At 50.4% G+C, this 13,907-nt stretch overlaps 1 protein-coding gene across 9 annotated transcripts in view; it reads left to right on the top strand.

Annotated features, from left to right (window-relative positions):
* relch (RAB11 binding and LisH domain, coiled-coil and HEAT repeat containing) overlaps nucleotides 1–13,907 on the top strand; it is a 49,879-nt gene that overhangs the window by 23,105 nt on the left and 12,867 nt on the right. For 3 of the 9 annotated variants that reach the window (XM_084460018.1, XM_084460021.1, XM_084460020.1), the window contains 15 exons: nucleotides 343–455; nucleotides 2,473–2,563; nucleotides 3,260–3,331; nucleotides 3,668–3,808; nucleotides 4,699–4,863; nucleotides 5,462–5,693; nucleotides 5,896–6,052; nucleotides 6,457–6,580; nucleotides 7,013–7,061; nucleotides 8,168–8,247; nucleotides 8,575–8,681; nucleotides 9,316–9,415; nucleotides 10,951–11,033; nucleotides 13,192–13,255; nucleotides 13,706–13,844. In XM_084460018.1, the coding sequence (XP_084316144.1) occupies nucleotides 343–455; nucleotides 2,473–2,563; nucleotides 3,260–3,331; nucleotides 3,668–3,808; nucleotides 4,699–4,863; nucleotides 5,462–5,693; nucleotides 5,896–6,052; nucleotides 6,457–6,580; nucleotides 7,013–7,061; nucleotides 8,168–8,247; nucleotides 8,575–8,681; nucleotides 9,316–9,415; nucleotides 10,951–11,033; nucleotides 13,192–13,255; nucleotides 13,706–13,844 (1,717 nt within the window). Of the gene's footprint in view, nucleotides 1–342; nucleotides 456–2,472; nucleotides 2,564–3,259; nucleotides 3,332–3,667; nucleotides 3,809–4,698; nucleotides 4,864–5,461; nucleotides 5,694–5,895; nucleotides 6,053–6,456; nucleotides 6,581–7,012; nucleotides 7,062–8,167; nucleotides 8,248–8,574; nucleotides 8,682–9,315; nucleotides 9,416–10,950; nucleotides 11,034–12,368; nucleotides 12,452–13,191; nucleotides 13,256–13,705; nucleotides 13,845–13,907 lie in introns of all 9 variants that reach the window. The other 6 variants (XM_084460022.1, XM_084460024.1, XM_084460026.1 and 3 more) reach the window with 3 other exon arrangements.

Genomic DNA, 13,907 nt, shown 5'->3' on the forward strand with positions numbered 1-13,907 from the left:
TGTGCGTGTGTGTTATGGCATTCAGTATAGCACAGTAATGTAGTCATGGGTTCTGAACAACAGACAGCTGTCCAGGTGTAATGATGTCACTGTTGTGCATGTCCTGTGATGTGCTTCCCGGTACATTTGACTCCTGTTCTGTCGGTGGTGGCCTGGTGCTGTCCCTCCCCCTCCTCCTCCTCCTCCTCCTCCTCTGCCTCTGCTCTGCTCTGCTCCCTGTACATACTGATATTCTGCCCTTCTACTGTACCTTGTACTTTACCATCTCCCCAAACAGAACTCAAACCTCTCTCTCTCTCTCTCTCTCTCTCTCTCTCTCTCTCTCTCTCTCTCTCTCTCTAGGAGTTGATTCCTCTCATCCTCTGTACGGCGTGTCTTCACCCTGAGCCCAAAGAGAGAGACCAGCTCCTCCACATCCTCTTCAACCTCATCAAGAGACCAGACGATGAGCAGAGGTGTGTGTGTGTGTGTGTTGCACCGATTGCGAAATTCTGGGCCAACGGCGATGTTTAAAATAACAATTAGGCCGCTAGCCGGTGATCCCGATGTCTGCCGCGACCCTCTGATCTCACCTGTTAGTCCTGTCACCAGAGGCATGACCCCCTGCGGCTGTGCCTAACTCTTAACCCTTACCCTGACCCCCTAACCCCAACATCCTAACCCATTATCTGCAGCTGGGCAGGCTGCTTTTGTCCGAGTCAGACTGCAAATAACCCAACGCAACATTTAGCCAGCGCAAAATTGGTGCGTCACAACAGATAAACATGGGCCACCACCATCAGAGAGAGTGATCTATATGGTCGATATATCAGAGAGTGATCTATATGGTCGATATATCAGAGAGTGTGATCTATATGGTCGATATATCAGAGAGTGATCTATATGGTCGATATATCAGAGAGAGTGATCTATATGGTCGATATATCGGTGAGTGATCTATATGGTCGATATATCAGAGAGTGATCTATATGGTCGATATATCAGTGAGTGATCTATATGGTCGATATATCGGTGAGTGATCTATATGGTCGATATATCGGTGAGTGATCTATATGGTCGATATATCGGTGAGTGATCTATATGGTTGATATATCAGAGAGTGATCTATATGGTCGATATATCAGAGAGTGATCTATATGGTCGATATATCAGTGAGTGATCTATATGGTCGATATATCAGTGAGTGATCTATATGGTCGATATATCAGAGAGTGATCTATATGGTCGATATATCAGTGAGTGATCTATATGGTCGATATATCAGTGAGTGATCTATATGGTCGATATATCGGTGAGTGATCTATATGGTCGATATATCAGTGTGATCTATACAGTCGATATATCGGTGAGTGATCTATATGGTCGATATATCGGTGAGTGATCTATATGGTCGATATATCGGTGAGTGATCTATATGGTCGATATATCAGAGAGTGATCTATATGGTCGATATATCAGAGAGTGATCTATATGGTCGATATATCAGTGAGTGATCTATATGGTCGATATATCAGTGAGGGATCTATATGGTCGATATATCGGTGAGTGATCTATATGGTCGATATATCAGAGTGTGATCTATATGGTCGATATATCAGTGAGTGATCTATATGGTCGATATATCGGTGAGTGATCTATATGGTCGATATATCAGTGAGTGATCTATATGGTCGATATATCGGTGAGTGATCTATATGGTCGATATATCAGAGAGTGATCTATATGGTCGATATATCGGTGAGTGATCTATATGGTCGATATATCGGTGAGTGATCTATATGGTCGATATATCAGAGAGTGATCTATATGGTCGATATATCGGTGAGTGATCTATATGGTCGATATATCAGTGAGTGATCTATACAGTCGATATATCAGTGAGTGATCTATATGGTCGATATATCAGAGAGTGATCTATATGGTCGATATATCAGAGAGTGATCTATATGGTCGATATATCGGTGAGTGATCTATATGGTCGATATATCGGTGAGTGATCTATATGGTCGATATATCGGTGAGTGATCTATATGGTCGATATATCGGTGAGTGATCTATATGGTCGATATATCAGAGAGTGTGATCTATATGGTCGATATATCAGTGAGTGATCTATATGGTCGATATATCAGAGAGTGTGATCTATATGGTCGATATATCAGTGAGTGATCTATATGGTCGATATATCAGAGAGATCTATATGGTCGATATATCAGTGAGTGTGATCTATATGGTCGATATATCAGAGAGTGTGATCTATATGGTCGATATATCAGAGAGTGTGATCTATATGGTCGATATATCAGAGAGTGTGATCTATATGGTCGATATATCAGTGTACCCCTAGCTAAAACCTGCCTGGTAGCATTCAAGCAGTATGTTCCTCACATTGTGTTCCCTTTGTGTGTGTGTGTGTACGTGTGTGCGCGCGTGTGTGCGCGCGCGTGCGTGCATGTGCGTGTGTGTGTTCAGGCAGATGATCCTGACGGGGTGTGTGGCGTTCGCGAGGCACGTGGGGCCCACTCGTGTGGAGGCGGAGCTTCTCCCCCAGTGCTGGGAACAGGTAAACAGCTCTGTTAGTTGGGGGGTGGTTAGGGTTAGGGGGTTAGGGCTGGGGTTAGGGTTAGGGTAGGGGTTAGGGTTGGGGCTGGGATTAGGCTCGGGCTAGGTTTATACTGTTCTGTGTTTACTATTCCAGGGCTTGTGTGACCTGGTATCTGTTTTGGACTGCGCAAGAAACGATAATGAAATATGTGCTGTCTAAGAATATCTCAATGAAGACAAACACACAGGAATCCTACAGGGTCATTCTGTTTACCGTGTCCTGTTATGTCTCTCTCTCTTCTCATCCCTCTCTCTCTCTCTACTCATCCCTCTCTCTCTCTCTCTCTCTCTCTCTCTACTCATCCCTCATCCCTCTCTCTCTCTCTCTACTCATCCCTCTCTATCTCTCTCTCTCTACTCACCCCCCATCCCTCTCTCTCTCTCTCTACTCATCCCTCTCTCTCTCTCTACTCACCCCCTCATCCCTCTCTCTCTACTCATCCCCTCATCCCTCTCTCGCTCTCTCTACTCACCCCCTCATCCCTCCCTCTCTCTCTCTCTACTCACCCCTCATCCCTCTCTCTCTCTCGCTCTACTCACCCCCCTCCCCTCTTTCCCCCCATCTTCCTCTCTCTCTCTCTCTCTCTCTCTCTCTCACTCTCTCTCTCTCTCTCTCTCTCTCTCCTCATCCCCCTCTCCTCTCCTCTGTTCCTAGATCAACCACAAATATCCAGAGAGGAGGCTGTTGGTAGCAGAGTCTTGTGGAGCCTTGGCACCGTACCTGCCTGTAAGATTCACACACATACGCACTACACTAATGTTCTTTCCTTCAGAAGCCTTAAAATAAACAAAATAAAAGAATGTTTACTTATTTGTCACATGCCCACGATACAGGGACCACGCAAAGAAATGCTTAGCTGTGCCCAACATAGGGCTCGAACCACTGACCCTGAAAGTGTGTGTGTGTGTGTGTGTGTGTGTGTGTGTGTGTGTGTGTGTGTGTGTGTGTGTGTGTGTGTGTGTGTGTGTGTGTGTGTGTGTGTGTGTGTGTGTGTGTGTGTGTGTGTGTGTGTGTGTGTGTGTGTGTGTGTGTGTGTGTGTGTGTGTGTGTCCCTCTGTTCAGAAGGAGATCCGTAGTTCGCTGGTGTTGTCCATGCTGCAGCAGATGCTGGCAGAGGACAAGGCGGACATGGTCAGAGAAGCTGTGGTCAAGAGTCTGGGTATCATCATGGGTTACATCGATGACCCCGACAAATACTCCCAGGTGTGTGTGTGTTTGTGTGTGTGTGTGTGTGTGTGCGCGTGCATGCTGACAGTATCACGGTCTGGTTTTCATGTTCACCCCCGAGTGGTCCAACTAACCACCCCGAAATACCCCGAAGTATCCCAAAATACCCCGAAATACCCCAAAGCACCCCGTGGTATTCTTCACCGTCTGTACAATTTCTGGTTGGCAGCTCTGGAAAGTCTTGATTTCACTTGTCCTCATCATCTTGTCTGAATTTGTTTATGTTGACCCTGTTGTCTTGGAGATTAGGGTCCTTCACACTTCTCTGTGCTCTCTAGTAATTGAAACACCGTGGCTGTCCTCAGTTCTGCACCATTGTGCAACCATCTGGTTGGAAACTTTGGAAAGTCTTAATCAAAAGTTGTTTGTTTTAGTTTTGTTTACCACAGAATATTGATTCACAGTTGTCCTCATCTTGTCTGCATTAGTTTATGTAGACTATGTTGTTATTTCGGTGTACTTTGGGTCGCATTTTGGGGTACTTTGGGGTATTTTGAGGTATACTTTGGGGTACTTTGGGGTTGTGGTGGTAGTCAGGCGGTATTAACAGCGGTTGTGTTGTGGTGGTGTGGTGGTAGTCAGGCGGTATTAACAGCGGTTGTGGTGTGGTGGTAGTCAGGCGGTATTCACAGCGGTTGCTCACTTATCTGGCCCCCGGGTGATTACTGTTTTTTTGCTTCCCTCTGGAATATGTAGAGAGTGGGTCGTATGCCCACAATGCGCTTTACACAATGTAAAGCGCATTGTGTTGCCTCTGGGTATGAAATGCGCTATACAAATAAAGCTTTGATTGATTGATTGATTGATTGCGTTTTGGTGGTGTGGTGTTAGTCAGGCGGTATTAACAGTGGTGTGGTGGTGCTCAGGGCTTCGAGCTGATGCTGCTGTCGCTGGGAGACCCGTCGGAGCGCGTGGTCAGCGCCATCCACCAGGTGCTCATCCCCGCCTTCGCCGCCTGGTCCACGGAGCTGGGCAACCTGCAGACCACCCTCATCCCCTCCCTGCTCGCACGCATCGAGAAGCTGCTCAAGGTGGGTGTGCGGGTGTGCGCGTGTGCGTGTGTGTGTGCGTGTATGTGAGTGAGTGTGTATGAGTGAGTGAAATATCAACGCTTGTTTGTCATATCAATAAAGCTCTGACTTCAGTTGAATTAAGTGAGTGGGCGTTGTTTTTGATTCGCTCTCCCTGTCTCCCTCCATCTCTCTCTCTCTCTCTACCCTCCCCTCTCTCCCCCATCCCTCCCCCCTCTCTCTCTCCTTCATCTCTCTCTCTCTCTCTCTCTCTACCCTCCCCTCTCCGCCCTCTCTCCCCCTTCTCTCTCTTCCTCTCCCCCCTCTCTCTCTCTCTCTCCCCCATCTCTCTCCCCCCTCTCCCCTCTCTCACTCTCTCTCCCCCCATCTCTCTCCCCCCTCTCCCCTCTCTCTCTCTCTCTCCCCCATCTCTCTCCCCCCTCTCCCCTCTCTCTCTCTCTCTCCCCCCTCTCCCCTCTCTCTCTCTCTCTCCCCCCATCTCTCTCTCTCCCCTCTCTCTCTCTCTCTCTCTCTCTCTCTCCCCCCATCTCTCTCCCCCTTCTCTCTCTCCCCCCCCCCCCTCTCTCTCTCTCTCCCCCATCTCTCTCTCTGTGTGTAGCAGGGGGAACATGGTCTGGATGAGCACAAGCTGCACATGCTGCTCTCTGCCCTGCAGTCTCTCACCCCCCCCCTGTTCGCCGTGGTGCTGCAGAACGCCCCCTTCACCAGCAGGGTCCGTCTGCAGGGACACGTCCCCAACATAGAGGGTGAGGCACACACACACACACCCACACACAACGCCCCTTTCACCAGCAGGGTCCGTCTGCAGGGACACGTCCCCAACATAGAGGGTGAGGCACACACACACACACCCACACACAGTACTGCTACATTCACACACACACATACAGTACTGCTACACACACACACAGACACACAGTGTACACACACACACACACAGTACTGCTACACACGCACACAGACACACACACACACACACCCCCCTCAGGTGATCTTTGACCTCTAACCCTTGACCCCTGTCTGGCGTGGCAGTGACGCGGTTCCCCCGGCCAGCGTCGCCCCTGCAGGACGTGGCCACCATCGTGGGGAGCAGGGAGACGCTGAGCGCCCTGCTGATCCTCTACGACCACCAGCTGGAACACGAGGGAACCACGGGCTGGGAGAGCCTGCTCTGGGTGGTCAACCAGCTGTGAGTCCCTCTCACACGCGCACACACTCACACTTACATTCACACACACACACGCGCACACACGCACACACACTCTCTCACACACACAGGCACGCACGCGCTCACACTGACATTCACGCACCCTCACTCACACACACGCACACACACTCACACACACACACAGACACACACTCACTCACGCACACACACACTCACACACTCTCTCTCACACACACATACACACACACTCTCACACACACACAGTCTCACACACACACGCACACACACCCACACACTCTCACGCACACACACACTCTCTCTCACGCACACACACACACACACACACTCTCACACACACATTCACACGCGCACACACACACACACTCACACACACGCACCCTCTCTCTGACTCGTGTGTGTCCCAGTCTTCCTCAGCTGATGGAGATCGTGGGCGGTATCAACGTGACGTCCACCACCTGCGTCCACGAGTTCTCCCGCTTCTTCTGGAGGCTCTGCCGCACCTTCGGCAAGATCTTCACCAACACCAAGGTTAGGGTTAGTGTGTGTGTGCGCGTGTGTGCATGTCTGTGTGCGTGTGTGCGTGCATGTGTGTGTGTTTGATAGAGCTGTCGAATAAATACTGGAACTAAGACTAGTCTCTCATCAGTCCCTGGGGCTTTGCCACTATGGAGTTGTTTGACTACCTCAGTGACCTCCTCCAGGGAAATTGACGATGACCCCCCTTCATTTTCCGTGCACTGAAACTAGCCACTGCCCGTTATTCAATACCCAATAATCAAATATATATATAATACACAATAATTGAATATATTCAATTTTCAGAAAATATTTAAGAGAGAAAGTTGAGTATAATTTCTGAGCTCAGTTGACAGCCCTAGTGTGTGTGTGTTTCTCTCTCTCTCTCTCTCTCTCTCTTTCTCTCTCACACACACGTCATGTCTTATCTCTCCTCTTGTTCAGGTAAAACCACAGTTCCAAGAAATCCTACGGCTTTCAGAAGAGAATGTGGGTAAGTATAGTAAATACATGCGCACACAAACACACACACACACACAAACACACACACACACACACACAAGTTGTAAACAAGCTATTTCCATTGAATACCAGTCAGGGGAGTTCCTCTCTCTCTGTCTCTGGCTGTCATTCCCCACTCATTAGAGAAGGCGTCGGGGTACAAGTCTTTGCCAAGCGGTTCTGTGTGTGTGTGTGTGTGTGTGTGTCTGTGTCTGTGTGTGTGTGTGTGTGGTTTTCCAACCCTATCCTGCTCCATAAACAACCTGAACTAAAGATCAGTTTGGAATGGACCACTCTTTAACCCTTAGGAGCCTGGGGCATTTTGGCTACTTATGATTTTGGGTTTATATATCACATTTACAAATGTTTACCAAGGCAAATTTGGTATCAATTGTTCAGCACAATCTCACATACAGTATATGACCTGATTTGTTATTTTTCATACTGTGGTTTGTTTACAATCTGCTGTGTTGAACCAGTCACTTGATTTGATCGGTGACTCGTAAGGCCTAAGAATCCAGAGTAGACGGAGGAAGCAGCTAGTTTGAATGATTAAGCGACTGAACCTGCCGCTAAAGACCTCTACACGCCCAACATCGTGAAGGTAGGGTTCAGACAGACACAGACAGACACAGACAGACAGACAGACAGACAGACAGACAGACAGACAGACACAGACAGACACAGACAGACAGACACAGACAGACAGACAGACAGACAGGCAGCTAGGCAGACAGACAGACAGACAGACAGACAGACAGACAGCTAGGCAGACAGACAGACAGACAGACAGAGAGATTGTTTTGTATAAGTCCTTTCGGAAGTTCAGCATCTGCCATGCAGCAATCGTCAGGCAAACGGACAGACAGCTACAATACCGACAACCACTAATGGCAACAGCACCAACATCAACAAATAACAAAACAACAGCAACATACTGTAAACATGTGCACAGCATATCACCAAAGTGCTCTAGGGGTTAGGGTTAGGGTTAGTGCTGTCCTGTACATCTTATAAGGTGCAGCATCCTCCCACACAGTGGTCCAGTCAGCGAAGCGTACGACCACGGCGCCAGTCTGATCTTGTTCCTTCCCTCAGATGCGTTTGCAGGGAATGGGATCTTGACCAAGGCCACCGTTCCTATTTACGCCACCGGGGTCCTGACATGCTACAATCAGGTAACTGTCTGTGTGTACCGCCTGGGGGCGTGGTGGGGGTGGGAGGGGCGTGGTGGTGGGCGGGGCGTGGTGGGGGTGGGCGGTGTGTGGTGGGCAGGGCGTGGTGGTGGTGGGCATGGTGGGGGTGGGCGGGGTGTGGTGGGGGTGGGCGGGGCGTGGTGGGGGTGGGCGGGGCGTGGTGGTTGGCGGAGCGGTGTGTGGTGGGCGGGGCGTGGTGGTTGTGGGCGTGCAGGGTGTGGTATGTCGAGCAGTTCTGCGCGTGTGTGCGTGCGTAGCGTGTGGTGTCTAGGAGCGCTAAACAGGTGTGTGTTTGTGTGTTTTGTTCAGGAGGAGGATCGTAAGCTGCTGGTGGGGTTTTTAGAGGACGTCATGACAACCCTCTCTCTCTCCCACGCCCCCTTGGACAGTCTCAAGGCCTCATTCATAGAACTGGGGTAACACACACACACACACACACTTGTCCAGGCATAAAAACATATTTGAACAGTCACTTGCATGTAACCTTGATGAACCCGTTAATGAATTCTTCAAAGATAAGTGGTTGAAAGCTAAAGGGATTTGTACTAAGTTCTATCATCAAATGTCGATATCACCCCCCCTCTCTCTCCTTCCTCTCTCCCTCTCTCTCTGTCTCCCTCTCTCTACTCTCCCTCTCTCTCCCTCTCTCTCTCGCTCCTTCTCTCTCTCCTTCCTCTCTCTCCCTCCTCTCTCCCTCTCTCTCCTTCCTCTCTCTCTCTCCCTCTCTCCTTCCTCTCTCTCTCTCCCTCTCTCTCCTTCCTCTCTCTCTCTCCCTCCTCTCTCTCTCTCCCTCTCTCCTTCCTCTCTCTCTGTCTCTCTCTCTGTCCCTCTCTCTGTCTCCCTCTCTCTGTCCCTCTCTCTGTCTCCCTCTCTCTCTGTCTCCCTCTCTCTCTCCCTTTCGCTCTTCCTCTCTCTCTCCCTCTCTCTCTCCCTCTCTCTCTCCCTCTCTCTCTCTTTCCTTCTCTCTCTCTCCCTCTCTCTCTCTCCCTCTCTATCTCTCTCCCTCCCTCTCTCTCTCTCTCTCTCTCCCTCTCTCTCTCTCTGTCTTAGGGCTAACCCAGTCTATCATGAGTTGCTGCTGACGGTGCTGTGGTACGGGGTGGTCCACACCTCAGCCCTCGTACGCTGCACCTCCGCACGCATGTTCGAGGTACGCACACACACACACACACACACACACAATCAAGCTTGTATTTTTACAAGAGAGGCTTTTAATGCAGGTTAATGTGCGACAGTAGATGGATTGTACTGATAGATTGCCTTAGGACACATAATTACTCTGATGTGTATATTTTATTGCCATTTAATTCATGCATCGAACAGAACAGATGTTTTTATGTACAAAGTTAGTTCCATTTTATGAACCTGTAGGCCTGTCTGTCAATATGATGACCAATATAACAATATGATATGATGAGTAGGCTAGTGAATATGTTAAGTACTGAATATGATGAATGCTTGTTGCCCTGAATGCAATGTTTGTCTGCTGTCCGGCAGCTCTGCTTCCTACGGCTACTGCCTCATGCAATGTCTAACAACTCTACTGTCTCCCTAACCTGAACACAAGACCCCCACACACACAGTCACTCTCTGTGCAGCCTAATTCCATTTCTGTCCCTAGCCCCTCTCCCCGGTCACATAGGCCATGTAGGGTTAGGGCCATGTAGGGTCAGGGTTAGGGCCATGTAGGGTCAGGGTTAGGGCCATGTAGGGTCAGGGTTAGGGCCATGTAGGGTCAGGGTTAGGGCCATGTAGGGTCAGGGTTAGGGCCATGTAGGGTCAGGGTTAGGGCCATGTAGGGTCAGGGTTAGGGCCATGTAGGGTTAGGGTTAGGGCCATGTAGGGTCAGGGTTAGGGCCATGTAGTAGTCCCACGATTGCACACCGGCCTGTCAGAGGGCAGAATGGTGCCTTCAGCCATAATGCTTTGACCCATCCGGCCCCCTCAGATCTGTGTGCACAGACAGGCTAGCGGCTAGCGTAGCAGCCTGAGGACAGACATGGAACGGGCCTGTTTTGACCCGATATGGGTGAGGAGGAGTGGTACAGCCCTGAATCCCCCCTGTTTATTTTCCTGGTGTAGTCCCCCCCCACCCCCCGTCACCATGCCATAGTGGTATAGCCCGTCCATCATTACCAGTGCTCTGTGTTGGCTGCCGTCCCTAACCCTGATCTGGGATCTGATCTCATCCTCATGAGATGACCAAGCCCTCGCCCTGACCAAACACATCTGACCTCAGACCAGGGCTTAGGGGCCACAGCCCTCCCACGGACCAGCAATACTGTTCTGTAAAGCTTTGTTTGCTTGGGCTTGGTCTTATGATTTATGTGTGTGTGTGTGCGCGCACGTGTGTGTATGTGTGTGTGTGTGTGTGCGTCTCTGCTCCTTTGAGCTACCTGTAACGTTTTGCTCTGCCTTGCTGCTGCTAAAAATGTCTGCCGTGTGTATATCACTTCCTTCTTTCTTTTGTGCTTTTTTTTTTTGTTCTCTCTTACTCTCTCTCTCTCTCTCCCTCTTACTCTCTCTCTTTCTCTCTCTCTCTCCCTCTTACTCTCTCTTTCTCTCTCTCTCTCTCTCTCTCTCTCTCTCTCTCTCTCTCTCGGCGATGCGTTGCCATGACACTGTGCTCGCTCTGTCCCATGTCCCGCCTTGGCCCGTGACCTCACGGCTGGCTTGTCCAATCAGCTGCTGGTGAAGGGGGTGAATGAGACGCTGGTCGCTCAGCGAGTGGTCCCCGCTCTCATCACCCTCTCCAGCGACCCCGAAATGTAAGTGGATACCTCCTGGCCCCGCCTCATACCTCTCCCCCCGCCCACCCGCACCTCCAGCCAAGCCCAGGCCTCCCGGCATCAGCCCCACCAGAGAGGACCCCCGAAAAGCAGACCTTCCTGCTGAATTCGGCAGTCGATGACTATCGGTCATTGATTGGTTTTGAAAATAATCTGGCCGTACGATGAAGGCGTAACCATGTTTGAAAAACGTGTGTTCTTGAATCTGCGTGTCCATGTTTGGTGGGGCCGCTTCCGAAAGAGGTAGAGGTGCGGTCTACCGTGCGAGGTCCCTTCTGTCTGTCTGTGTTTGTGTGTGTGTGTGTTTTGTGTGTGTGTGTGTGTGTGTGCGTGCGTCTGATCACAACCACTGTCATTAACACCATGCACAAATCTCCAGCGTGCGACACTAACCACCGATCGTGCTCGTTGCATCATCAGCCTGCGCCACTAACTAATGTTCTAATGTAGTCAGTACTTGGTCATTCTAGAAAGAACTGTCTCTTAAGTCAGTTGAAAAACACTGACTCCTAAATCATAACTCACCCTCCCCAGAGGGAACCAATCCTTCTATCCTGACCAACTAGTGACGAACCATTCACGCTCATTGCATCATCAACGTGCGACACTAACCAGACCCGTGCTCTCATTGGCTACTTGTGGAGATGTCCCTGCAGCATGTTAGTCTGTAACCCCCCTCCTCACCCCGACCCTCCTCCCCACCACGCCCCTGTTAGTAACCCCCCATAACCAACTCTCTCAGATACTGGTTGGTTGTCCTCAAACCCTCGACCCCTGACCCCACCCCCTTCTCCCAACCCCCCCAACCCCTCCTTCTGCTTCTCCACCTATCTCTCTCTCTCCCTCCCTCTCTCTCTCTCTCTCCATAACCCCTCCCTCCCTCCATACCCCTCTCTCTCTCCCTCCCTCACTCCCTCCCTCTCTTTCTCTCTCTCTCCATAACTCCTCCCTCCCTCTCTCCCTCTCTCTCTCTCTCTCTCTCTCCATACCTCCTCCCTCTCTCTCTCTCCATAACCCCTCCCTCTCTCCCTCCCTCTCTCTCTCTCTCTCTCTCTCATACCTCCTCCCTCTCTCTCGCTCCCTCTCTCTCTCTCTCTCCATACATACCTCCTCCCTCTCTCTCCCTCTCTCTCTCTCCATAACCCCTCCCTCTCTCCCTCCCTCTCTCTCTCTCTCTCTCTCTCTCATACCTCCTCCCTCTCTCTCTCTCTCTCTCTCTCTCTCTCATACCTCCTCCCTACCTCCCTCCCTCTCTCTCCCTCTCTCTCTCTCCATACCTCCTCCCTCGCTCCCTCTCTCTGCTGGGTTCCACAGCTGGTCCTGCGGGGCATGAGTGAGGCGTTAGTAGACCGGCGGGCTGCCCCCGCCCTCATAGCACTGTGCAGTGGGCCGGAATTGTGAGTTCCTACGGACGTAACCTTCCCTTTTAACCTGTCCCGGGCTGCGTCTCAATAGGCTCGGCTAACCTTCCCTCACCCCTTCCCGCTCATTTTTCGCCGGCGGAGATGAAGGAAAGGAGAAGGGGAGAGGAAGCTATTGAACTCCGTTGGGACGCAGCCCAACCTCCTATGTCCTCCATGTCCCCTCTGTGTCGGCCTTGTCCCATATCGGTCATGTGCGGCCTTCACTGCACTCCTACTGACAGTGGAATGAGCTAACAGCAACCATTAACTCTCCTCACCATCGTGACCCATCCATAATAACTGACACCATATTGATTCCTTGCTGCATCCTGTATGTAACTGAATCCAGCGTCCCGGGCCATGATCCTCCAGGCTTACACTACCTACCCAGGGCCCCGTATCAATACTCTTCAAATGCACCCTCCCCCTTCCTCCCTTCCTTGGTCAAGCCTCTGTCCTGACCGGTTTTGTACCAGAGGAGCTCATCTCGTCATGTTATAGTTCCATAAGGAAGGGACAAATCGAGGACGCATGTTTAGAGTATTCAAACAGGCCCGCGGTAAACTGGGCCCATTGCCCCCAATCAGTTATAATTCAATGAATAAGTCAAATAAGATCAATTCAACAAGGACATACAGCATTATACTTTGATGATCTGGTGAGTGAGAAGTGTGAGGACTGTGGCCCCAGAGTGGCTGTGTGGAGCCAGACTCTAACCCCTCTCTGGTCTGTAGCTCAGTGAGGATATCCACCATTCCTGCCTTTGGCACCATCATGGAGACCGTCACACAGAAAGAGGTACACACACACACACACACACAGACTTAAAACATACACTATTCAAGGGGTAGCTCCGAATTTTGGACATGGAGCCTCATTTACTACTTACCCATAATGCTGTTGATTGATGGAGAACATTTTCAGCTGATTCCATTCAGTCTCTCATTCCAGTGTTAGCGGCATGCTAATGCCAGTGCAGTCAAACTGAAATGGCTAGCATTCAAAGAAAACTCACTGATAAACACTCCAAACAAGTAAGGATCGCCAGATAAAGTAAACTCCTCATCAAAATCAGCCATATCATGCTAGCCGTTTCGGTTCGATTGCGCTAGCATTAGCATGCCGCTAACACTGGAGCGAGAGACGGAATGGAATCAGCAGAAAATGTTCTAAACTACCCCTTTAAGCAGCGGTATGCTTGGATACCTTTAAGTGTAATGGTGTGTGTGTGTGCACGTGTGTGTGCAGTTGTTGGAGCGTGTGAAGATGCAGCTTGCCTCGTTCCTGGAGGACCCCCAGTACCAGGACCAGCACTCGCTCCACATGGAGATCATCCGAACCTTCGGACGGGTGGGGCCCAACGCTGAGCCACGCTTCCGGGACGAGTGTGAGTGCACACACACCTCCGGCCACACACACACACTCACACACACACACACACACTCACCCA

This window comes from Borostomias antarcticus (genome assembly GCF_949987555.1).
Source record: "Borostomias antarcticus genome assembly, chromosome: 2".
Lineage (NCBI taxonomy): Eukaryota > Metazoa > Chordata > Actinopteri > Stomiiformes > Stomiidae > Borostomias > Borostomias antarcticus.